The sequence below is a fragment of the Callorhinus ursinus genome, unplaced genomic scaffold, assembly GCF_003265705.2.
Source record: "Callorhinus ursinus isolate GAN/ISIS: 27379988/994484 unplaced genomic scaffold, GSC_fseal_2.0 scaffold9, whole genome shotgun sequence".
NCBI lineage: Eukaryota > Metazoa > Chordata > Mammalia > Carnivora > Otariidae > Callorhinus > Callorhinus ursinus.
This window is the reverse complement of record NW_027397071.1, coordinates 62,040,044-62,065,403: the sequence shown is the minus strand read 5'-3', so window position 1 is coordinate 62,065,403 and position 25,360 is coordinate 62,040,044. Positions and strand designations below refer to the sequence as shown.

Here is a 25,360-nt window from a genome sequence, read left to right as displayed (position 1 = left end):
CACTTCTCCCAGCCCAGGTCTGCATTCTCACCAAAACTGATATGATAGAGTCCAGTTTTACTCATACCCATCTGCCTTCCCAGAGGGTGTCGGGGATGAGTAGTAGTCCCAAATGCCTCACTGAGGTAGTTGAGGGATAACATTCTCCTATTAGATCAAAAAGTCCTTTTTTCTAATGTATCCTTCTTATTAAAGAAGAAGAAGAAGAAGAGGAAGAAGAGGAAGAAGAGGAAGAAGAAGAAGGAGAAGAAGAAAGAGAAGAAGAAAGAGAAGAAGAAAGGAAACAAAAGGAAGAAAGAAGAGAAGAAAAATTCAGAGAAGGAAGAAATTAAAAATAAAATTTCAAGTGTGATAAAGTAATTTTCAAATTTAAAACTGCCCTATCAGAATGATGTTCGGGATTTTTTCAGTAATGAACACGTAGCTATAACATGAGGTTAGTGTGAATTGTCCGTGGGTCTAATTTATCGTGGCCACGTACACAAAGCATAGAAGTACTGAGAGCCATTTTATTTCACTCAGTATCTTTAGCTTCAAAATGCCCCCAAATAATTTCTCTCCTTTGAATTGCACAATTAGAAGAGTGGCATTATATAGTTCTTAACAAAGAGAAGGTTGCCCTGTGCAGATTTTTCTAGACACTAACTCCCTCTACTCCCCTTTACTATCCTCCCCATCTCCACCCAGCTTTGTTAAGAAAACAAATATAAACTTTAACAATAAAAAATATTTTATTTGTATTTCTGAAGAATTTAATCTGAGTGTGCATAAGACAAATTTAGAGATGTGACCCATGATATCTTTATCATGATACAGATACAGAATAACCCATTGCTTTGTACAGCTAGAGCTAGGTGAGTTTGCTCACACTCTGAGGCAGGAGCCAGGCATTTTATAAATACACAATATTTATGTGTACATGAATTGTGCCATTGCCTGTTGGTTATGCTTCAGAAGATAAGCTCAACTTAATCAGTCTGGAGGCAGTTTTACAAATGATTCATTAATGTTCTTTGTATGGAAGATGCAGGTAACACATCTCCCATCACGACTGGTTCCCACCCCAGCAGGTGTCCTTAGCTTATCATGAGGCATTTTGGTTATTTTGTCCACATTAAACATTCAGAGTTTGGGAGCTTAGAGGGTTGGATAGGAAAGAAATTGTTTTCCAATTGATTTTTTATTAGTTCTAATATTTTTGCAGGAAGCCTAAGAGCTTGGCCACAAAATTGCATTTATATTGAAATGAAAACATTTGTGCTTTTCAGATATGTCTTTAACAAAGAAATCTTATCAAAAGTTTGGGATCATCTTTATTTTATCGGCCATTTTGGAAAAGAGGACTAAACTGGGGACCCGGGGGGTGGTGAAAGAAGGGTCTCCTCATCTTTCTGATGAATTGGATGGTCATGCCATCCCTCAGCTCTGGAGAATTTGCTGGAAAAGTCTGTTAAAACCAAAATACCCAGGGGTTTGACAAGGACTGCCCCAGGATGGGCATACCGGAAATCATTTTAGGCCCAAACGGAAGCCCTAAAGAAACACTGCAGGATATAAAGGAGGCCAGTATTCATTTTAGGAGGGGAAATGTGTGTGATGTATCTGGGAAGGAAGATTAAGAACTCGGATTTCTGTGAATTTGAGCATAATGCCTAAGAGAAATTAAATTTTGATTATGCTTTTCATTTCCATGCTGGCCTTGCTATTTTAAGTATTAATGCCTCTTGTTCTCTCCAGCGGCTGCTGATTTTTTAAAAACCCGATCCCCACTGAGAATACTTTTGGCATGCCCAGTATTCCTCTACAGCGAAGAAGATGCTGTTTCAAAGAAGTAATGCCTCAAGCTTACCTCCTTGTTACAAAGTCAGTAGTCTAGGACATAAGCATTTAGACTGGAAGCAGGACATGTCCATTCAGTATCAGGACATGTCTGTGTGTATTTCATGTATGTGCTCTTTGGTAAGGAGGGGGAGTCATTAGAGAAGTTCTGGAGGCAACTGCTTAATGAAAGGGGGATATGCAATTGATTTTAGTTAATTATTTGTTTACCTGCCCTCCTCTTCCATCCCCCTAACTTGAACCCTCTAAGGGCAGGGACAAAATTATTTTTGTTTTCTGGATTCCTAGAGCAATGCCTTGGTCTGTAATAGCATTCAATAAACTTGTGTTGAATGGAACACACTTGTTTTAAGGATATGCCAAGAATTTATTACCACGTAACTTCCTAGAGTAAATAGGTCTTTCAGGTTATTTGTGCATCTACCCAAAGGTACTATTAAACTGTCAGCATGTTTTCCCCAGTTGGAACTAAATATTTTTTCTAGAGTTTTCTAGTTACCTTCCAGCAGAATTACGGAAACTTAGTACAAATGGTTTTGAGGGACATGAGTGCAGTCGTCAGCCAGATTCTTCTGCTCCAGGGGCCTTTGTGAGTCATCACCTGTAATCTGGTTGCAGCCAGGGTGGTGGGGGGGTGCTGGGTATATTCCCAAGTTCCCTTTTCCTAGAGTGATCAGATCATCAATCTCAGTCCCTGCTCCTGGGCCCCATTAATAACACGTGTCTCCTCCCCAGTTGAAACATAACCAGGAAAGCATTGCATTTAGAAAAAAACATTAATCTGAAGGGACTTGAGTGAATTAAAGCCTCTTGAAGAGAAGGAGGGGAGAGTATGGATTTTATGAGCTGATGGACAAAACTTTTAAAAAATATGAAATTGGGGGGTTGTAAGGACATTTTTAGCATCTTTCAAGGAGCAAGAAGAGAAGTGAGGAATTATTCCTAAAAATAATATCTGTCTTCAGGAACACAGAGCCTGCTGTGTAATTTTCTAACTTTGGGGATTTGTTTTTCAGGCTTTTGAAAGGCGGGTGAGATGCAGTAGTCTGGGCTGCACCAACCAGGGTCTAACATACTGCGTGTCAGGATTTTATAAGGGTTAAGTGGGAAATGCCTACAAAGAGAATTAGGACTTTTATTTTTGTTCTCATGAATAATTTAAATCTATTTCTTTAATGGTTCGATTCAGTGACTGCCCTTGGTAAACATTATTCTTCATGCTCTCGGGAGCGCTTGTTCTATTACATAAGGGTTAGCCTTTATACATAAATTTTCCCAAAAGTCCTTCCAACATGGTGAAAGAAAACACCTTTAAATACTCATTAAAATATTGAATAAAATACGTGTGTGTGTCTTGGATGTACACACCTGAGACATGTTTGCAGTCAGTACACTCCATTAACCTCTTTCTCATTTCTGGGGATGCTGACAATTAGAGGGTGCTGGAGGTAGAGGGGAGAGTGTTTGGGAAAGAAGCATCATATTCCTGTGATCTTCTTAGGTTCTTTTCTCTTGATCCTTTTGCCTGAATCGAGCATCATGGCCACCCCTCTGCCAGGAAACCAGAAGTTGAGGATGGCTGTGATGGGGGTACAAGGACCCTGCCCTGGGGTTGGGGATGACGAATGTCAGCAGTGAGTTCTACAACGGCACAGGTTCCTGTAACATAAAGTCAGAACCTTATATGTGTCTCACAAAGTAAAACCTGAGAGTGTAAAGTAGGTTAAGATGTGTAAATGCAAGACCGTGCAGTATATTATTGAACTGCCATTTTTATGGAAAATATTGGAACAGGGCCACACAGTATGGCTGACAGGATTGGCGAGGGGGCTGCCGGCCGACCTCTGATGTGTTTCTCTGGTGCCCGGGACAGTGACAGTCCTTAGATGTGAGAAGGAAGACCAGCGCTCTAACTCTAGCCTGACTCTCCCCAAATTTGAGCAAATGAAAGCCTTGTCAAGAGTGGGGGACAGAGGGAGCTGTGAGGAATTCATGAGCTGGTGGAAGAAATATTAAAGGAGGCTTTAAGTACATTTTTAGAATTTTAAGTGGTCTTGCTTAGTACACTTAAAGGGCCTTCTGGCCATAGGACATTCTTACTCTCTGCTCTGACATGTAGACCCTTCAATAATCAGTATTTGTTTGGTTAATGAATTAATGAATTCTGAGAACAAGAAATAATATAAAAAGAGTGATTTGGGGAGGAAGGGAAGTTTTGCACTTTGTATTGCTCTTAGAATCAACTGGAGGATTTCAATCTGGAGACGAAGGATTGCCATTAGTGTACATAAAATGTGTGTGTGTGTGCATTTTTCTGGTGCGAATAGGCAAAGGCATTCAACAGGTTCTCCAAGGGGTCCTTGTCAGCCAAAGATTCAGCCTCTTGTCTTGAATGAATGCCTCTTAAAATCTATATTTGAAATAATATCTAAATGTATGCCTGGCATATAATAGGTACTCAGTAAGTGTTCTGTCCTTTTTTGTTATATGTAAAATTGGGATGACATTCATACCATTTTGGTTTGTACTTTACAGGGTTGTTTGAGGGATCTAGTGAACTACTGAGCATGCAAGGGCTTTCATTCATTCCGTAGTCCTTTATCCAGAACCTACCAATCGTCAGGCCCTGTTGCAGGAGATGCTATCATAAACAAAACAGATGTGGTCTCTCTGCTGTGGAGCTCAGAGTTCAGGTCACCATTCTTTGTGAACTATTAAGTGCCAGACTCAGTAAGGTATGGAGGTAGACCCATCTCTGCATGTCTGTTCAAGTACATTTTTATGATACGGCCACCCCTCACTGCCTCCTCCCAGAAAAGGAAAAGTAAACCCTCATCTAAATGTCCATGTCTGCACTGTCACATGTATCCTATCACTGTACTCTTGTGGACTCTTGTGTAGACATGGGCTCAAGTCCCATTTCCTCCTCTAACTAGCCATGTCACCCTGGGTAAGTCATTTCCCCTTTCTGGTCCTTAGATTCCTCATCATTAAAATTATGGCTTTGGGCGCTGTGGTCCCTAATGTTCTCTGATATCTGTCATGCATCCACATTGTGAACTCAGTTCAGCAAGGGCCAGCTCTTTGTCTTTGTTGTCTCTGTTATCCCTAGGGCCCAACACAGTGCTTGGCATTCTGGGGCTCTATCTCTGTTCATCTAGCATTCCCAGATCTAGCCAGAGTGGAAATAACCTTGTTTTTTTAATGTGCATTTGATCTGACAAGTCCAGGAAATAGTGTAGCAGATGCCTTGGGTGGACAATAATAAGAGATGGGATTGAGCAGGTATTTAAGACTATCTGGAAGGACCCAGGATTGTGGTGATGGAGATGTTATGAAGGGATGGTTTTTTCAGGAGCACCCTGAGAAAGAGGCTGAACCCAGCCTCTGCTTCTTCCCTCCCTCCACAAAGATATGACCCTGAGTGGTGATCCAGCAGCTGCATGTGTGAGGCCTTCCCTCTTGCTTTTGTTGTATATTTTGCTGGAAAAAAAAAATGGTGGGAGGGGTGAGGTTAATGCGTTGAGTGTGAGTAATTAGTCATTCAAACCATTGACATTTACAATGACAGGATGTGAGTGCCTACGTTATTGTGCACTGCTCTATTGGTTTATCCCTGAAATTTTCTGCCTGTATAATGTTTCTTAAAATATATCACAGAAACATAAAAGATTTAATGCAGTGCTTTGTACAACCATTAGAGTTTGACGTCAACTGAACCTCCTCAATGCTCTATCCTGGATGCTCACTGTAATTCTGTTCTTAATTGCCATTCAGAAGAGGGAAGGAGGGCAAGTCAGGAGTTTGGAACCTGGTCAGCTACAAAGTTGGCCATGTGACCCACACAGACGGTTTCATGAAAGTACATAGGCACACTTGAGTAACTGATATATTTATTTGCAATGAAAATTGTGCTGTTAGAATATCAAAGGCCTGGAGAAGGAAGTGTTCTGATCTTGCTGAGCCAGCCTCTGTGCTTATTGGAGGATATGCTTCCCGCTAACACACATGTTTACCCCTGGTTTGTTTCCCACATTGAGATTACAGGTGACCTCTCTTTAAGATGTATCATGTAACCTTAAAGTATTATAGTTTCATATTCTTGAGTTTGATATCTTTAGATATCACTTGTGTGATTCACTTGTGTGTCAGATTTCATTCTGACATTTTATATTTGTGATTCTTTTTTTAAGCCTGTCTTGTATCCTGGGATGCATCATTAAGACCAATGAAGGGTCTTATTACATGATGTGTATTAACACATTTACAAGTGTTTCTCAGCTTTAGTACATTTCTGTTGAGCAAACTCTGTGTGCATGTGTGTATTTTCATCAGTTCTTTCTGAATACACCAAACAAGAACTGTGTAGTGTGTGTGCAGAGCAAAGAGTGCTCCATTTCCATAAGCCAAGAATGACTTGATCTAATTTATAGATTTGGTCGGTTGAAGTAGCTCAGTACCAAACACTGCATCTCGTGGATCCTTTTCAGAGGTTTGGGCCTAATTAGGGTTGTCTGACCTACAGATGGGGTCAACTCCATCCAGGATAATTTAGGAAATCTACATAAGATGTAAGGAGATCAGAAAGCTGGTTGGGGAACTGAAATTACTTTGCTGCGCACTTGGTACTTCCTAGGCTTCTCTGGAGCAGGGAGACCTGTGAGATGTTCGCATGGACTAGTGCTGGCTTTCACCACACACGTCTGTGAGGCGAGTGTCCGGTGAATGAAAGATGAACCCGGCTCTCGGGTGACCTTTAATAGTCGTGGTCCCATAAAATCTCAGCATGCTTTGGTATGATTTACATTCTTCTTCATACTCCATCATTAATGTCCCAAAAGCTGCCTCAGTGCAGGATATTTTCTAGGTGTTTGTGGGGCAGCCTTAAGAAGGATGGAGAGCAGGGAATGTGTTCTTGAGATTGTGGGACTGGCTTGTCTGCCAGTAAGTCAAAAGGTAGCAGTTGGGTAGCCCTGTGGTTCTGCCAACCCAGCCTCCTGAACTGGATAAATTGTTTTTAAGTGCCTTATCAAGTTGGCAGTGCTCCTTGGGTTTGTTGCCTGGACACCTGACTTAGTGAAGCAGCGAGACAACACAGCAAATGGAGACACTGCTCGCACCCAGGATGCCCAACAGTTGGGCAGAGTAGAAACCTGCCTCCCAGCCAGGAGGTGTGATGATGCTCTACGACATCATCTCCATTAGCATGTGCCTCCCTTGGGCACATCTCCCTCATGTTTTCCTGGACAGAGCAGCTGAATAGGCTTTGTTTGGGTACAGCTTCTATCAGTGCTGAGAAGAGCTTGATTTAAGATTCTTCTCAGAAACCCTTTGTTTTCTCCTTGCTTTCTGGACCAGCCTTCCAGAATCTCAGAGTTGACCTGAATCTAAGAAGTTCTGATAATGTGGTAAGCGGAGCCACTTAAGTTACTTACATGATGGTAAAGAATCTTAGAAGCTCCTCGCCTTCCTCAGTCTGCCTTATTCCCTGACTCCTCTTGAGACTTCTTTTTTTTTTCCTTTTGGTTTCATTTCCCATTTGTGATCATTCAGAAAAGAAAACAATCAAAGTAACACCTACGTAGGGCATGATGAAGAATAATAGTCGTAATGCCTCCAGGCATTCATTCTGAAGATAAACCTGCATGTGAGGCTTTATTCCAGTTCACAAAGAGGAAACTGAGGCTGAGTATTGAAGTGACCTGCTTGAGATCACATAGCTAATAAGTGGTAGAACTACAGTCTTAAGTCAGCTATTGCCTTGACTAAGAACTTACTCCTTTTTTACTTTATCACTTACGCTTCAGTGTAAAATAAGCAAAAAAAAACCCAAACCAAAACAAAACCAAAAATTCTCTGAGTATTGATGAGGATGTACAGCAACTGAGACTTTGATACTCAGCTGGTGGGAGTGTAAGTTGGTACCACCATTTTAAAAAGATACTGACAGGGGCACCTGGGTGGCTCAGTCGTTAAGCGTCTGCCTTCGGCTCAGGTCATGATCCCAGGGTCCTGGGATGGAGGCCCTCATCGGGCTCCCTGCTCGGCTGGAAGCCTGCTTCTCCCTTTCCCACTCCCCCTGCTTGTGTTCCCTCTCTCGCTGTGTCTCTCTCTGTCAAATAAATAAATAAAATCTTAAAAAATAAATAAATAAAAAATACTGACAGTGTCTACTACACAGAACATGCATATACTCTGACCCCAAAATAGACTCCCAGGAATATTCCCAACAGAAATGTGTGTGTATGTAAACCATGAGACATGTGCATAATGCTCAGAGCAGCATTATCTATAATAGTTAAAAACTAGAAACAACCGAAATGTTTACCAACAGAAGAGGTAAATAAAATGTGATATTTTCATGATTTCACAATGGAATTCTCTACAGCAGTCAAGTAAAACCTACCACTATATCTAACGACATGGATGACACCCAGACACAATGTGTGAAAAGACATAAAAGAGTACATATTGTGTGATTCCATGTATATAAAGTTCAAAAGCAGATAAAACTAATCTATGGAATAGAAGTCAGTTACCTTTGGGGAGTGGTGTGCAGGGGCACAAGAAAGGCTTTTGGGAAGCTAGTCATGTTCTGTATCACGATCTGAAAGGTGATTACTCAGGTGTGAATTGTGTTCTCTTTGTAAGGTTTGCATGCTTTACTACATGTATATGAAAGTGCTTATCCCCCCAAAATTCTCTCAGCAGCCAAATGGTGGTAATAATGGAAGCTGCTAGTTATCAGATGTCTGCTAAACCTTGCTTTCCACGTCTATGAGATGTAGAGAATATTGCCTTCTTGTGAGGACTCAGTGAGAAGTCACGTCAGAGGATTGGTAGAGTGGCTTTAATAAATATCAATGATGGTGAATTACATTCCCACCACTATTCAGGTGTTTTCTATACCTCATGTCACCACCTTGCAAGGCAGGTGGCATTGTTCCCATTTTTCAAATAAGAAAAATTAAGGCTTCTAGAGTTTCTTTCCGTTCCCCAAGGTCACACAGCTGGTGAATGGCAGAGCATGATTCCATTTCCAAAGAATTGATCAAGGTCAGAGGCGATGGAAGTCCTATCATGAAGGACAAGTAAGAGATGGTGATGGGATAGAGCAGAAAAGTGGGCTCCATCTGGGGCCAGGAAACCTGGGTGCAGGCCCAGACTCTGCTCCAGTTTCCCATTGATGACAGAATTCACTGGATGTTTCTGGAATTCATCTCAAACATGAGAGTTTTGAACTAGATTTTATTTCCTTAAGTGCCTTCTGGCTCTGCAGTTTTGTGATTCTCTGTGTTTGTCATGCTACACAGGACCTCTTCATAACCAGGCTCCATGAGCTTACATCCATTTTCCATGTAGAACGTATTCCAGCTTCATCTTCTCAGTACTTTCCCTGAATCCCATCCTGTGAAGAAGGGCTAATTCCTCCCCTACTGTATGCCCACTGTCCTCCTGGGAGCCATTTGCCAGTCTGTGTCCTCAGTAAACTCTAAGCTCCTTGAGGGTAGAGACTGAGATTTATTCATCTCTTTTTTCCCCATGCATGCTGCCCGGAACAATTCACACATTTGTGGAAATCTTTGTTTAATTAACTATTTGAATCCAAATTTAATTTAAATTTAAACTGTTTACTTTTTGAGTATAGTGTGAGAGGATAGCCTCGGGCTGTGCTGGACCTAAGGTAGAGGCCTAGAGAGAGCTCTTCCTTTATGTTTTTTCTTTTATTAGAGGTCCAGGAGAAACAGTCACTGAGCGGCGAGGGAGAAAAACCATTAGATGACTTCGTAGCTCCCCAACATGTGCTTATGAAATCTGAAGTTTGATCAGTGCTTAAGCATCAGTGAAAATCTAAACCCTTCCCATATGGAACGGCCCCACTTAATTTAATGTCATTTTACTTTGTGAGATAGTTAATAAACAGGTACTGTATTTGATCTTGTGAGCATAACCCTCTATATTTAGTTTTTCAGCTTTAATGGAACTATAATTTTAATCATGATTATTACTTTACATTTTAATTATAATTTGGTGTGGCTTAAGTATACATTTCTGAGAGTGATTGTGTAATGAAAACAGGAATTAGCTTTTCATTAACAAAATAATGGGAGAGTTCTCACTGCATTCTAGTCTGTGTTCAAAATCTATGGGCTGGCCTAAAAATAGCGAGGGGAGTTTAACATTTTGGTGAAAAACATGCTTCTAAATTGGCGGTGTTCACAACCCAGTCTCTTTTGCTCCATCTTGCTTTATCTTGTTCTCTTTCTTTTCAAAACATAAAATAAAACAAAATCTTGAAAAAGACTTTACTTGTGTCTTTAAGATTTCAGGAGGCTTATTTTATTATTTTTATTTTTATTTAGATAATTAGCACCATGGAGCCACAGGTGTCAAATGGCCCGACATCCAATACAAGCAATGGACCCTCCAGCAACAATAGAAACTGTCCTTCTCCCATGCAGACAGGGGCAGCCACAGATGACAGCAAAACCAACCTCATAGTCAACTATTTACCCCAGAACATGACCCAGGAGGAATTCAGGAGTCTCTTTGGGAGCATTGGTGAAATAGAATCCTGCAAACTCGTGAGAGACAAAATTACAGGTATGCTCTTCTTCAATATTCTAGGCTTAGGATTAGCAGCTACCTTGTTCCATTAGATGTACAGACCTTAGCAGAAATGCACACAGACAGTGAATGCATCTGAGTGTCTGCAGTGTGTATCCTGCATTTGAGGATGGCACCCATGTGTGTACTCTACATAAAACCACATTGCAGATTGGGAGGACTGGGAAGCAGATGAGGATGTTGGAGCTTCCTTGGGCTTTACTTTTTGTGAAATAACCCTTCAGTTGGATCCCCTTTTATTCTCCATCAGCCACCCCTGCCCTTTGTTCTATAGTTCTCCGTTTTGCCCTCTGCCCTCCCTGTCTGTACTCCACACTAGTTTTTATCTCTTCCTTTCTTCTCAAGCATTTGGTTTGCGTGTGTCCAGTGTTCTTCCATGTGTCTGAGATAGTGGTTTCAAGGGGGGCCATTGTGGACTTTGGAAGGTGTTCCCAACTGCCCATTGTCCCTGGGGAGAAATAGGCTCTAAGGATAGCATATTCTTCTGGAATAAAACTACGCCGCAGTAGAAAGGAGAAGTTTAATGAGGATCTGCAGTTGAGGTATTTTACTTCATTTCGTTTTATTTTGTTTTTGAAGATACTTTTTGAGAAGCCAGAGATGTTTTACTTGAGAGTAAATCAATACCCAAACAACTTCAACACTTGAAATTTTTAGCTTCTAATTTTTTCCGAATCGACAACCATTTGTTGAGGACCTAACGTTTGCCAGACACTCTAATTCTCTGGGGTAAAGTTTCCCTGCAATCTTTTTGGAAGTGAGCATATTTCCTCAGAAAACGGCTGGGCTACCTCACGATGGCAAGGCAGCTGCTGGCTGTGCTGCGGCCCTCGGCTCCTGAAATCATGCGTACTCAGCTGAGTATCTGGCATTTTTTCAGGATTGACTTTTGTTTCCCTTTTGCTGGGAAGTTTAAGAGACAAGCAACTGGTCTATATTAGAAAAGGAAACCCTATCATTAAAATAGGAAGATCCATCATCTTGATTTTCAGTAGGGGAATCCAGTGTACCTGTATGCATGTCGCTGTATGTGTTCTCCAGTTCTTCCACCTCACGTGTAAATCTGTCTCCCATATAAATTAAACACTTTGCAAAATCATAAAACTAAAATGACGGTTGAAAATAAAAAGTCAACCCTCCAAACATAATTTCCTCACCTATAAAGTTGGAAAAGAATATTTATCTCAAAGGGCTTACTGGGAGGATGAAATGAGAGCCTGGATATATGTACAGTACTGCCTAGCATAATGCCTAGCATAGTGCCTAGCACCTAGTGGTCTCTCAGTACATGGGAGATGTTATTATTACAGATACAGGTAGTGTGTTACAAGGAGCACGGCTGGACAGAGAAATTTTATCAAGGTCCCCAAATGGGGCCAGGACTTTGATGATCTTATCTGAGGGCGCTGGATCATCCATCCTTTAACAGAATTGCCTGCACTCTCAGGAAGCCAATGTTTAGATTTCTGAATAATCTTTATATAATAGGATGATAATTCAAACAAAATTAAAACCAGTTAACCATATGATTCTTCCTCCCACTCCTGTATAGAAAATGTATTTTTGGTGGATCCTTACCTTCTAAATAGGGACTCTGCCAGCTATATTAGTGAATATTATTAATCACCTTTTCAAAAGAATTCCCTTAGAACTGTAGTGAGATTTTTGAAAAGTACTGATTCATGGTGTTGTTCCTTGTTTTCTAAAGACACATGTTTAAACAAGCAGATTCCTTTACTGAAAGAATGCTAATTTGGTAGTTCACCGAGTGGATTTGAATAGGAGTGACAGCTTCGAAGACAGCCTTTAATTTGGTATACAAAACCAAAATTGTCAACTTTGGTTTGTTTAGCACCCTCTCCAGCACAAGCAGAGACATACAGTAGCATCTGAGCTTAAAGAAGAAGCTTATGGGTTGAAAGCAGAAATATAATTCAGGCATAAATTTATAATTATGCATTTGTTAAATTCCAGGCAAAAAAAAATTTTTATTTGCAGAGAACTTATGGGAATGAGGCAAAGAAATATAGAGAGACCAGGGATATTTGCCCTCATTTGGTAGCAGTGTTTAATAAAAGTAGAACTTGTGGTTGTAAAGAGCGCTTATTAAATTCTTCATTTACACTACCTAATTAATTCTAGCATTTTAAATTAACAGTGAAACTGGTCCCTGCTGTACCATTCCATAGATGCAGCATATTTCCTCCATCCACCAGTTGTTCAGGTTTAATTGACTACGCTAAAAGTCAGAGAAGGAGGGAGAGATAAGGCTGTGGGGAGGTGGGGAAGGAGTGAGGATCGCTCTAATGGAAGACCCTCTGAGGCCTCCATTTGGCGGTAAGTGATAACACAGGCTGGGAGAGGTGAAATGTAACACCAGCCCAGTTGAAAGGCTGCTGCTCGTGGTTCAGAAGTCAGGGTGAATGACATCATAGGTATTTTTGTTGCCCTGATTTTTAACATCCCAGTCCCCCCTTTTCCTCCAACACCTCCTACAGATCTCAATACATCTCGATCCTGTGAAGTTTACAAGGAGTTCTAAATATCTAGTGGGAGGATTGGGGGGTGGGAAGTGGCGAAGAGATAAGAATTCAAGATTAAGATTTTCCAGCCCAAACCACTCCCTAAGAGAATGGATTCCCTTAGAAGGTTCCGGCTTATCAAATTAAGAGAGACCCTGAGAGGAAGAGAAGGAGAGAGAGACTCCTTGTTGATGGTGTTGCGTGTAGGCTGGGTTCCCTCCTGGCTGTGGGCTGTTGATGAACACTCCATTTGAGAACACATAGAGGGAATTTGGGCATGGACTTAAATGTTTGGTGCTGAGGATATAATTGCTATCATTTATCAAGTACTTACTCTATACTAGGTACTTGCTAAGCACTGAACATATCTTATTTGATTTAACACTGAGAACAGCTTCCATTTTCTTTTTTTTTTTTTTAAGATTTTATTTATTTATTTGACAGAGACACAGCGAGAGCAGGAACACAAGCAGGGGGAGTGGGAGAGAGAGAAGCAGGCTTCCTGCGGAGCAGGGAGCCCGATGTGGGGTTCGATCCCAGGACCCTGGGATCATGACCTGAACCGAAGGCAGGCACTTAATGACTGAGCCACCCAAGCATCTCCAAGCCTTCATTTTCTTAGATGAGGACACTGAAACTTTGTGAGGTCAAGTAACTTCTCCCGGCAGCACAGGTATTACCAGGTGGTAGAGCTGGGGTTCACCCCCAGATTGCAAAAGCATGATCTTATGGGGAAGTACGGGCAGGGCACCCCTGCCGGTGTTGAGTGAAGACCCCTGCCTAACCCTCACCCCATAACCCAATGAAACATTGTGAGCGTCTCCGTAGCAGTTGCCGGCCATCCTCTGGAGAGTCTACCTAATGCACCACGGCTTTCAACTAGACTCCTGTGTATAACACGAGGCAATGATAACAATATTTATCATCCTCTGGGGATACAACTCAGCCTTCAGAGTAGAACCAAATTTACTGAAAGTGCCAGGTTTAAGATTCTGTTACAGTGCTTTTGGACATCTCTGTTACTTATCTTCTCAGAGATATTAGATTTTCTTTTTCCAGTTGGGAAAGGACACTTAACAGGATAATCTAGGTACCAGGGAGAGAAAACATGTCTCCCAAGTTGCTTTTGTGTGCAGCCGTGGACACGTGATGGCCCTGGAAGCCATGTTCTTCCTTTTTCTCCTGCATCCACCTGCAGGTCCTGCTGCTGGAGAGAGAGGGAAGTGGTATGTGGCCCGTGAGCTTTTGTGCAACCTAGAAACTCAGGCAAGAAAATATCAAACCCCTGGTAGAAATTCTGTTATTCCCACGAACTGCAGAGAATTGAATTAATTTCTAATTTTTAATTTTGTTGCCTTTTTGTTTTTTCAGGCTTTGAGATTGCATTACAGATGCTCAGTATTTTAGGGGAGGAAACATGGCTTAGGCAGAATACCGTTAGGCGGCTCAGGGAATGCCTTAAAGCCAGCAGAGCTGGAATGCTAAATTACGTTTTAATAATTGTCTGTCTTGTCATCACCCCTCTCTAAAAGGAATAGAGAAAGGAGGAAAAAAATAACCAAAAAAAAAATCCCCAGAAATAAATCAGTGTACAACAAACAGTTTGATCTGCCTATCTAGATTGTGTGATTATTTGCATCGTAGCGATCAAGAAGAATTATATTTTTACTTGATGTTACTCTTCATGTGCCCATGCAGTATAATTTTTTTATCCATTTCAGGCAGGTAAGAGCTCTGAAGGGAGGGTTTTAAGGACAGAGTGGTCCAAACTGAACGTTATCTATGATAAAGCTGAATATATGGAGTGACCCAGGTATGGAGCAGACTGTAAGGACTATAGATGGTTGATAAAGGGTGAGGTCTGTGTTAGCTGGAGCTGCTGGGAGAGGTTTGAAAGATAGGGTTAGGATTTAGGTAGAGGGAAGGAAAGCAAAAGTATAGAGCTAAAATTCCAGTCTAAGAACAAAAGACTTTTTTATTCTTTCGTGTTTTGGACACAGGAAGTAGAGCTGGGACATGCCTCTTTGGCAACAGCGATCTAAGATGAAGCAACATTGCCAGATGAAGTTAAACATAGCAAAGAATGAAGCCAGTTAGAGTTGCACCCCAACAGGCAAAGATAGCATTTCCTAAACCTCACCTCTAGCTCATTCTTTCATTTTTATTCTTTCTAACACATGTCTTTGGCTTAATTAATGTTATCATTCAGTGGAAAAGGCAGAACAAGGCAAAAAATACCCTTCAGTACTGTGGACATCAGGGTGAATAATGCTTTGCCACCACTTTTGTATCTGGAATCACATCTCTAATTAAAGGAACGAACTCAGTTTTGATTTGGTGACACTGGGTAACTTCTGTTCTTTCTCGGATTTGTGAAAATGCTACTAATCCCATGTGTCCCTCTCAGTAGGTGACATGCAGGACATGGACTATGGCAGTGGGGGGTGGGAAGGTGTGTTAGGGCACCAAGGCCAGGAGGCATTCCATGGAATAGTCTCTTGGGGTGAAGACAGAAAGGAGAGTGAGGGCTGTGGATTGCTTTGGGTTACCTCATATACTTTCAAGGAACTGGACTTATAGGGCACTATGGGAATGTGACTGAATTTTACTTCTGAGGTAACTTTATAAAACAATAAAAGACCCTGAAAAATTCTAAAATATGAAAGTGCTTTTAATTCACTCCTAAAATGTGAATTCAGCCCTAAGGTGAGTTATTGGCATATTTTCTTACATCACTTAGCAAAGACAAAAAAAAATAATAGCAGCAGCTTTTGTATGTTTGTGTATGCCTTATGTATATTCTGGGCACTATATTAGATGCTTTGAACATAGTAGCTCATTTAAATAGTAAATTGGGATTTCTTGGAGACTCATAATGATAAACAGTGTTTATTGTGCACTTACTATGTGCTGAGCATTGTGCTGAGATCAGTGGATGGAATTTCATGTAATCCTCAAGACGGTTATTTTACAGATGAAGAAACTTGGATTTAGGAATGATTGAGTAATTAGTCCAAGGTGACTTAGCTTCCAAGTAGGGGAGCTGGGACTTGAACCCAGGACTGTCTGACTAATTGTGAGTTGTCTACTTTATAGTTTATCTTTGGCAGTTTCTCTAAAAATACTCAACTGACTTCTCCCCTTTACAAACCAACTCAGCTTTTGTTAGCTAGGGAATGAAAACTTTTAGTTGAGGGAAAACAGAATTAGAGTTCAAAATCTTTTGTTTTGATAAAGAGTATACAATGCATTAAAAAAATAATAAGTACCAGTGGTTTTTTAATTAAGCAGGTCACTGCTTACCTGAATGAGGAAGAACAGACTTAGAGTGGTTTTTAACTTCAGATTTTGTTTCTTCACAAAATACTCTTCACTGTGTTCGCCTTTTCTTTGTTTTGCAAGCACTGTATTAAAATGGATGCTACCTTAAAGTTAAGCATAGTTAAAACCCAGCCTCAGTTATGCATAATCCAAGAAAATCCCAAGATATTGATTAGTAAATGAACTTTTCTACATGCACATCAGAGGGATATCCATTAGTGATGGGAAGGGTAGAGGAAATAGTAGCATTTATCAGCACATTTTGTTGCTGACTTTGAAAATGTGCTTGGTACGGTGCAATGTGTCTCTTGATTTCAGAGGAAAATCGGGCAGATTTGCATCTGTCATTTTATTTATCACCTCCCTGCAGTCATCTTATATGTATTCCACAAAGAAGAATGAAAGAATTCTGATTCGTTGACTTGGGGAAGGAAATGAATTATTGTTGGGGTGAATGGAAAATACTTAGTTATGGAGAAGTTTTGGCAGCCTAGTGGGGTTACACAGTGGGAGAATAGGGGTCTCCCTTATTAAGGGGAACTTGGAAAATGTCAGAATGTTAAGCGCAGACAGTAAACTATGTAATTATTGTGCCTCTTACACACCCGTCAGGGGCAATCAGAGACCTCCCATCCTTTCTAATTAGTATAAGTTGGCAACTGAGTGGAGCTGTGAGGTTTAGAATTTGTACAGCTACATTCTGCTTCTTTCAACATAATTCTTTTCCCAGGATGGCAGTAGTCAGGATTACAGACCAGGTATGGTTTCCTTTTGCCCGCTGGCTCTCTGCCTTCATCTTCCCTTCCATATCGGATGGTTCTGCCCTGCTTCCAAACTCAGATAACCGTAGGAAAGTATTCTCACATCCCAGGAGAGATGTCTCAAAGGATTTTTACCTAGGATTTGAATCAGGCCTGGGTATTTTAAGGATTTTCTACTTCTGTACTTTAGCTGACTGTTTGGTTCATAGGACCAATTCCCCGTTCACCCAGCCTCCCATCCTTCCCCCAGGACATACATACACACACCCCACACACACTCCCTCCTTCAATCCGTCCCCGCTTCTCTGTGTGACCTGGTTGATTGAGACTAGGAACCAAGGAAGAAGGTAATGTCAAGCTGAAATTTCCACACATTATCTAAAAAATGTAATTCATCAGCTTCAGGGTAGGAGGAAAGTGCTTTCTGAAATGTGTTAATGGGAAATTCATTTTTTTTCTTGTCTTCTGGGAGGTGTGGCAGGGTGATTTCTCTTTTCAGTCTGCCTCCCCCACCCCATTCCACATCTCCCTTACTGCTCTTAACTGATGAACTCTGTATCTGTCTTTATTCCTTGTAAGAACTAAAGATCTTTAAGTTGCCTTTTTATTTTTTCTACAGTCACCAAATTGAGCTTTGATGGGAGAAGATATTTCTAGTTTGGAGAGAAGATAAAATTCAGATAGAGACCATATATTTGTATAAGGCTTTTACATTTGTAAAACACTTTCAGTCAGCCAACAGTATTTATTTAGTGTCTCTGCTCTCAGACCAAATAAATGTTATTCCCTTTCCCTCTCTTCTCTTAAATTCTGTATCAGGGTCGGTGAGGAAGCTGGAGAGGATAAAACATAGTTTGTGCCCACATGTGGCTGCTAGCAGGGCAGTGATGGAAGCCAGGACAAATCTCAGAGCCCTGCAACAACCTGCAGGTCTGGAGGGGGCTGGGATGCACATCACTACACATCTACCTTTGCTGTCTTGTTGAAGGTTTTGTTTTGTTTTGTTTTTCACCAAGGTACAAACTCACCCTTCCTGACCCTGACTATTAATTTCATTAGCACAGAAAGACTCATAACAATACAGTGAAGTTGGTGTTTTGATGGAATGCCTGCTATGTGTCAGCTACAGGGTTAGGCATATTATTCTATATTATCTCATTGAAGCTTTATGTCAGTTATGTATGATCAGTGGTATTATCCCCATTTTATAGACAAGGAAGCCACGACTTAGAATCAGTTAGCTGGAGAGTGGGGTTAGCTGCCTGACTGCAAAGTCTATGGTCTTTCTGTTACCTTATCACTCTGCCTCTGCTGAATGAATATGAAGACATCAGCTATAGGTGTTCAGAGGAGAAACAGAGGACAGTGGGCTGGGGATCTTGGAACAAGTGTCAAATAGGAGTGAGCCTTGATCTCGGTAGAAAACAGGTTGTGGGAGACGCGTCCATGAAGAGGAAGCAGCTGAGACAAGTTTCAGAGACCTCTTCAAGGGATAGTGAATGGAACAGCCAGGACTATTCTGTGGGTAAATGTTAGTGCCCCCTTTGTGTGGATGAAATAAATGAAGCTCAGAAAGGTTAAGTAAGTTATCCAAGGTCACAGCTAATAAGTGGTGGGGCTGAGATTTGAACCCAAGTTTGTCAGACTCCAAAGTCTGTGTTTTTCTACTTTACTAATAAATAACCCGACCTAACACAGAAGGAGGTGGACAATTTGCAGACTCCCCGTGGTGTCTATGATTTGAGAATCATTGTTTATCCTGCTCAGGTCAGGTACATGTTCTCTCAGTGACCCTCTTTCCACCTCCTTCAGTTTCTTGCTGACTTCTAAGTTTGGCTTTCTGCTTGGCCCTTGTTTTATAGTTGGATGTCTGGTGATCTGCGAGGTCCCATTACCATTACGTGGATACAGCTAGTTAGGGTAATTACTCTAATTCCTAAAGCTGCTAATGGAATTTCTCATCACAAACATCTTGGATCAGATTAAATCATTTTATTGGTGGTATGGAATAAAATGTATACTTAATAATCCCCAATATTTGCCATTTGTGTTTGTTTTCAAAGGTTTTTTACTTTTAGTTCCTTATCTGACCCTTTTGAAATAGCCAATATGGACAATGTCTATACTCACTTTACAAATGAGGCCAGTGCAGCCCAAGGAAGACTTGAATCAAGAGCACTTGGCTTCTTATTTTCCTTGCTCTTTCTTCTCTTTTTTCTTTTCTTTGCTTGTTGCCTGTCCTGTCTCCTCTTTTTGCCTTTTTATTTACTTACATGCCATTTGATTGAAAAAGGATTTCAATTGGCTTTATAAGATAATATGGAAAAGAGCTAGAATTAAAATAGCTATGGATTTTTTAAAAAAGCAAGGTAGAGCGAAATGTGTGTAGAATGAATGGTAAAAGGAGAACCAGAAGGAAAATTAAATTAAATGTGGCTAGGGGACTTTTCCGAGAAGTAAAACACCACCTAGCCCAAGTTTTCTTTACATCAAGGAAAAATAGATGGTGACAACCTTGATCCCATTGTCAAGTGGTAAGCAGGATCACAGCCCTGCCCCCTGTCCCCCACACCCACATGAGCCCACAGACTTCTGTGGAGACACTTGCCAGCTATATATACTACAGAGAGGGATATGAAGCCTGAAATCACATACATAGAGTTTTCCCTTCCTCATCTTTCTGCTTGAACCCATGTTGGATTGAGTGACATGTTTTTTTTTCTGGTGAGGGCAGGCAGTGACAGAGAGAAGCTGCCTGAGTGGAGTACCAGTTTTTGTAAATAATGTGCCAAAGCGGGTGTTCTGAATTGGGCTTCCGTTCTTGCTGCCGTGAACTGAGGTTTTACCAGCTTCTGGGTTTCTTCAGTCTTGTCTGTCGTGTCAAACCCTGAGGCTGGACACATAGGCACTTCAGTCCTCTGCTTCCATCTCCCTGGTAAGGGTTCCTACAGTGAGTTCTGGCAGGTTCCCCATTGCCCCAGACTCTGAGCTGGGCAGCAAACAGGAAAATCAAATGTTACTCTCACTTCCCGGTCCTGATCCCACAAACTGGAACTAGTCCTCAGACACCTTTCCTCTTCCCAGTGCCCCTTGCGAGTCAGGGGAGCCTTCCCAATGAGACAGACCACACTCTAACTAAAAGAAAGCGAGCACTACCCCAGTGCACCACACTCCCCAACATACATGTGCACACACACACACACACACACACACCCCAAATGCTTCCTTGTGAGAAATACCAGACACAGTTGTGAGACAAACATCAGTGAAAGAAGTCCTGCACCATCCCCCAGGCCCCCTCACGTGCATGCTGAATAGGTATGTGCCTGGCCTGGCGTTCATCCTTCTGTCTCTATGGACCTCCATTTTCTCGGCACACAGTAAGAAGACAGATCCTTACCTTACCTTCTTTGCTTGGTACTTGGCGTTCAAACCAGCTGACACAGGTGGAGGCACTCGTAAACCGAAGCAGCCTATAAATGGGAAGGGCCCCTTGGGTCTCACGAGTCCTTCCCTCTTCTCACCAAGTGTCCTGCCCCTGGGCCAACAGATGGAGAAAAAGAGAGGGAAGGAAAAGTAGATATCTATCTGTTTCAGGCTCAGTCCTCAGTTATATGATTCCAAGGAGGAAGTAGGAGATGCTGTATGAGATGGCAAAAGAGTGGAATGGGACCTCACATTTATTAAGCACCGCTGGATGCCAGTTGCTTTATGTTTGTTAGCTCATTTAATCCTGACCACAACCCTGAGAGGTAATAGCAGCCCCGATCTTTAGATGAGGAAACCAAAGCTCATGTTGTTTGAAGTGACTGACCACACTGTCTGTGTATCCATGTGTGTCTGGCCACATGCTGCTGCCAGTGGGAGCAAGAGACCTCCATGGAGAGGGCTCCTCGCATTCTTGCTGTTTCATCCTGAGTCTGGCATGCGGCTGTGTAGGGTGTCTTCCGGCAAACCTCAGAAATAGCTGCAGTAATAACGAACAGCAGTTTTAGTGGTTCTGGAAGACTGTAAATGAAAGCCTTTAGTTCAATATTTGAAAATGTGTGGCTGATTTCTAAGATTGTTTTTAAAATCAAGCCACCTTTATGAGTGTCAACATGATAAAATGGAAGGATCCACCCAGTTCTCATTCTAGCTATGGGACTTTCAGTGGGTCAAACCACTCTGTGCCTCAGATTGTTGCACATAAAATGGAGATAATGACACTGGCTCTTTCCACCTTACTGTGTCAACATGAGATGAGCTGCTAATGTGTTGGTAAGTCTTTAAAGTGCTATACCAATTCAGGCTATTGCTATGGTCACCTAGAAGATAGGACATTGTAAGCAGGGGACTTATGAGGGTAAAGCAAATACTATACCCCTTATGATAAGCTAGTTTTGCTTTCTAGTCTGCTTTCCAGATGTTTTGTTCAGTTATCTACGTGCATCTCAACAAAAGCTGATTAACTCTCTCAGACATCAGTGTCTAACTATTATTAATGCTCAAGCTGATCAAATTACAATGCCACAGATCCTACTTGTGCTGTTAATATTAGATTTTGGATTCCGGTCTATAATGAATGATTTTTCCTCCATGCATTGGAAAAATTGGTTAGCAGGGTTCATAAGAAAGTTTAATTAGCAGGCTGTTTGTGAAAATAGTGGTTGTGAGTCATCATTCAGAATGAACTAACATTTCTCAGCGCTGAATTCGTTCTGTTCCTTGAGCAGCTACATAGGATCCTCGTGTTTGGGAAGCTGGTGTCTACATGCTGCCCACTTGAACTGCCCGTGTAATAAACTAATGACAAAAACAGCACATTTTAAATCCCAGAGAGTAAGAGGAAGTGTAGGGTATTTGTGTATTTGTGTGTGTGTCTGTGTCTTCCCAGGGAATATCATGCACCTACTATAATCTGGAACTGTGCTGGGCAGGATAGCCCGGTAATGAAGAGCTAGGTTGCTTGAGTTAGCATACCAGCCGTACTAGTTCCTCGCTGTGTAAAGGGAGATTCTTACCCTCTCTGTGTCTGTTTTCTCATTTGTAAAATAGGGATATTGATAGGATTACTGTGAGCATCATTATGTACAAAACACTCAGAACAGCACCTGGTGTATAGTAGTATAATTCTTACAGCAGTTCTGTGAGGTGTAATAATAATTAGCCCTATTTTACAGGTGAGGAAACAGGCTCAGAAAACTTATGTAACTTGTCCAAGGTCACACAACTCTTTTTTTTTAAGATTTTATGTATTTGAGAGATAGAGAGCGTGTGCACAAGCAGGGAGAGGGGCAGAGGAAGAGGGAGAAGCAGGCTCCCTACTGAGCAGGGAACCTGATGTGGGGCTCGATCCCCATGACCTGAGCTGAAGGCAGCTGCTTAACCGACTGAGCCACTCAGGCGCCCCCAAGGTCACACAACTTCTAAGTGTCAGAGCAAGACTGAACCCATGTTTGTCTCTTTTTTCATCTGCAGGACTGTATTGGCTCCCAGGGTCATGTGCTTAGTTAGTTAAGCATAGATAATGTGCAGGTGTGCACCCGTATGTGTGCTCCTGCTTGGGGGTCCATTAGCCACATACAATTATGTTTTGTTTTTTCCTTGGGTCTTTGATTCTCTGCATGAAACTCCTTGAATGATTGCATGCTGACCACTGACACATCGTGAGCTAGGAATCAGACCTGTACGACTTGTACCAACATGAAAATACATCTTCAAATGTCTGACCCCCTCCCCACTATGCATCTCTGTTCTATGTCCAGACACAAGTCTGTGTGATGTCTTCTAAGAAACAGAATCATAGGCTGTTACAGCGAAAAGAGACCTTAGAAATGCTCTCTGGCTTGATTTCCTTTTTTCTGTGGGCCCCTCTAGTATCTCAGGAACTATAGCTCAGAGCACAGGCCCAGAACCTGCAGCTCAGGGTAATTATATCCTGAGACAGTATTCAGTCCTGTTTCAAAGAGTAACAGTCATTTGGGAATCTCATCTAAAAGTCTTCCCAAAGATGTTTAATAGGTAATATGTTTTTTGAAAAAGAGGTTTTGTGACCAAATGAGTTTGGGGAAACTGAAGTGAACCAAGTTAAAACGGGGTTTCTTTTTATCACTACTTCTTGAGTCTGTACTAATGTGCATTATAAATCTTAAAAGGAATGATATAATTCGTAACCTTCCCCTTGGAACCTTTATTCTCCAGCATTTTATGGACTTTTGTTCTAAGCCAGGAGGGAGGGGTGGAGTTCCATTAAGGAAAAGTTTGCAGGTAGAAGGAAAGGGGGCAGTTTGGAACAGTTCCTACCTGATGACCTCATTTCTTTTGTTAAGAAAGAGGTGGGGTCCTCTTTTGCACATGGGTGTGCAAGTGGAGGCCTTGGTGTCCTAGAAAAGTCTTATTAGCTCCTGAGAGAAACCAGATATGGTGCCAGATGGGTCCAGTCTCTTCAGCACCAATGCAGCCCCATCACGTTTTAGGCATTTTTGTTGAAAGTCACTGAGTACTGAGCATGTTCTGGGCACGATTTAAATCATGAGTTCTTTTGGTTTTCTGTCGGGGTGACATTTCATTTTCCATTGCCCAAAAGAGCTGAGCCATTGAAGGTGTTTACATATTGTGATTCTCACACACATTCCCAGGCATTCCTTCATTTTCAGCTCTCCCAGGTACTTGACTCAGTGTAATGATGCTGCTCACACTGGCACGGTATAGCCATTCCCTGAGAAGCCCTTAGCTTTAAAAAAAAAAATCAAAGATGGCTTCCCTCCTTAATTCCTACTCTATGGACCCATTTCTGCATGAGTTCTTTGGTTTTGGTTTTTATTTCTTGATTTTGTCTTATTTCTTATCCACAAACTGAATGGTAAGGAAAAGGGGAAATGTGCTTTTCTTGTTTCTTTTCTTTTTCATGGATCTGGGGAATTTCACTTTTAACATTTGTTGGACCTGAACATGGTCATGAGCTTCCTGTCTGGTACTTTACTATCGGTGAACTCCTTGTTGATAGGGATGGGGTACTCATCTCTGCATTTCACACAGCTCTTAGTGGTAAGTCCAAGGCCAGAGAGCCCCAAGCCCATTTCAGAAATGATACGCCGACAAAGATGCTCAAAGTCCTTCTCCAGCTCACATTTGACATCCTGACTTCTCTCTGCACAGACAAGTTATTTATCTCACCTCCTTCATCGAGAGCCATGAATTTTCTTTGGATAGAGACAGTTTTAATAGATTTATATTCAGTTAATATTTATGAAGCGTCTGCCTCATGCCAGGCCCTCTCACATACTTTATCTCATTTAATCTAAATCCCAACATGGTATCAGGAGCCTCCACACATGCTTTATACAAACAGTGTCTGATGGGAGTTTTGGAAGCCCTTGTCTTTGGTGTTAAACACAGCACTTCCTTTCACCCACAGACATTTCACCCACAGACAGTCTCATTTTGCCTGAAGGCTGATTACAGTGTATGTAACTAGTACTCACCTGATAACTATTACAGTGTATGTAACTAGTACTCACCTGATAACTATTAGTGTATGTAACTAGTACTCACCTGATAACTATTACAGTGTATGTAACTAGTACTCACCTGGTAACTATTACAGTGTATGTAACTAGTACTTACCTGATAACTATTACAGTGTATGTAACTAGTACTCACCTGATAACTTTTTCTACCTCTCCTTCCTTTGTTGCTAGACCATTGTCTAACATCGGCTGCGTTTCTGGAATCACCTGTGGGTGCGCATCCCTTCTGGGGGGGCAAGTCTTGTCTGTCTGACATCCAGACCTTTTTGTTTTATCTGAGAGCAAGCTAACCAAGAATTAAGAATTCTGATTTCTCTGGCTAGCGGGAGTGTGCCAAAATCCTCCTCTTTTTGTTTCAACCCTCGTTAAAAATATGTTTAAATGTTTGACTATTCTTTCCTGTCTGAAAGAATATTCTGCACATAATTTAATTGAATGTTGCTTCGATTAAGAACCTTGCATTGCCCCAGGGTCACCAGTCTGAACACTTCTCTTTGTGTGATAGATGCTGAGAGTGAGTAGTTGTCACTGATGTTTCTATTATCCCTGGCACATTCCCTCTTTTTCCCTTTCAGCTTTTTTTAAAACTAAGTATTTGATACTAGCTTTTTATCTTATGAATCACCTTTCTTCCCTGAACAGACAGAAGAAAAATAGCGTTTAGATTAGTTGCATTTTGTCATTTAAGGGGTTTATTATTGAAATATAGATTCGAAGATCTATCATTTGGAGCAACTTATTTTATAGGAAAACCAAAAGAGGTTAAAAAAAAAACTCC

General features: G+C 41.4%; 1 protein-coding gene across 5 annotated transcripts in view; it reads left to right on the top strand.

The window, feature by feature from the left end:
- The window catches only part of ELAVL4 (ELAV like RNA binding protein 4), a 147,887-nt gene that overhangs the window by 86,421 nt on the left and 36,106 nt on the right, over positions 1 to 25,360 (top strand). For all 5 annotated transcript variants that reach the window (XM_073896777.1, XM_073896775.1, XM_073896776.1 and 2 more), the window contains exon 2: positions 10,203 to 10,443. In XM_073896777.1, the coding sequence (XP_073752878.1) occupies positions 10,215 to 10,443 (229 nt within the window). In that variant the 5' untranslated portion in view covers positions 10,203 to 10,214. The remainder of the gene's footprint in view (positions 1 to 10,202; positions 10,444 to 25,360) is intronic.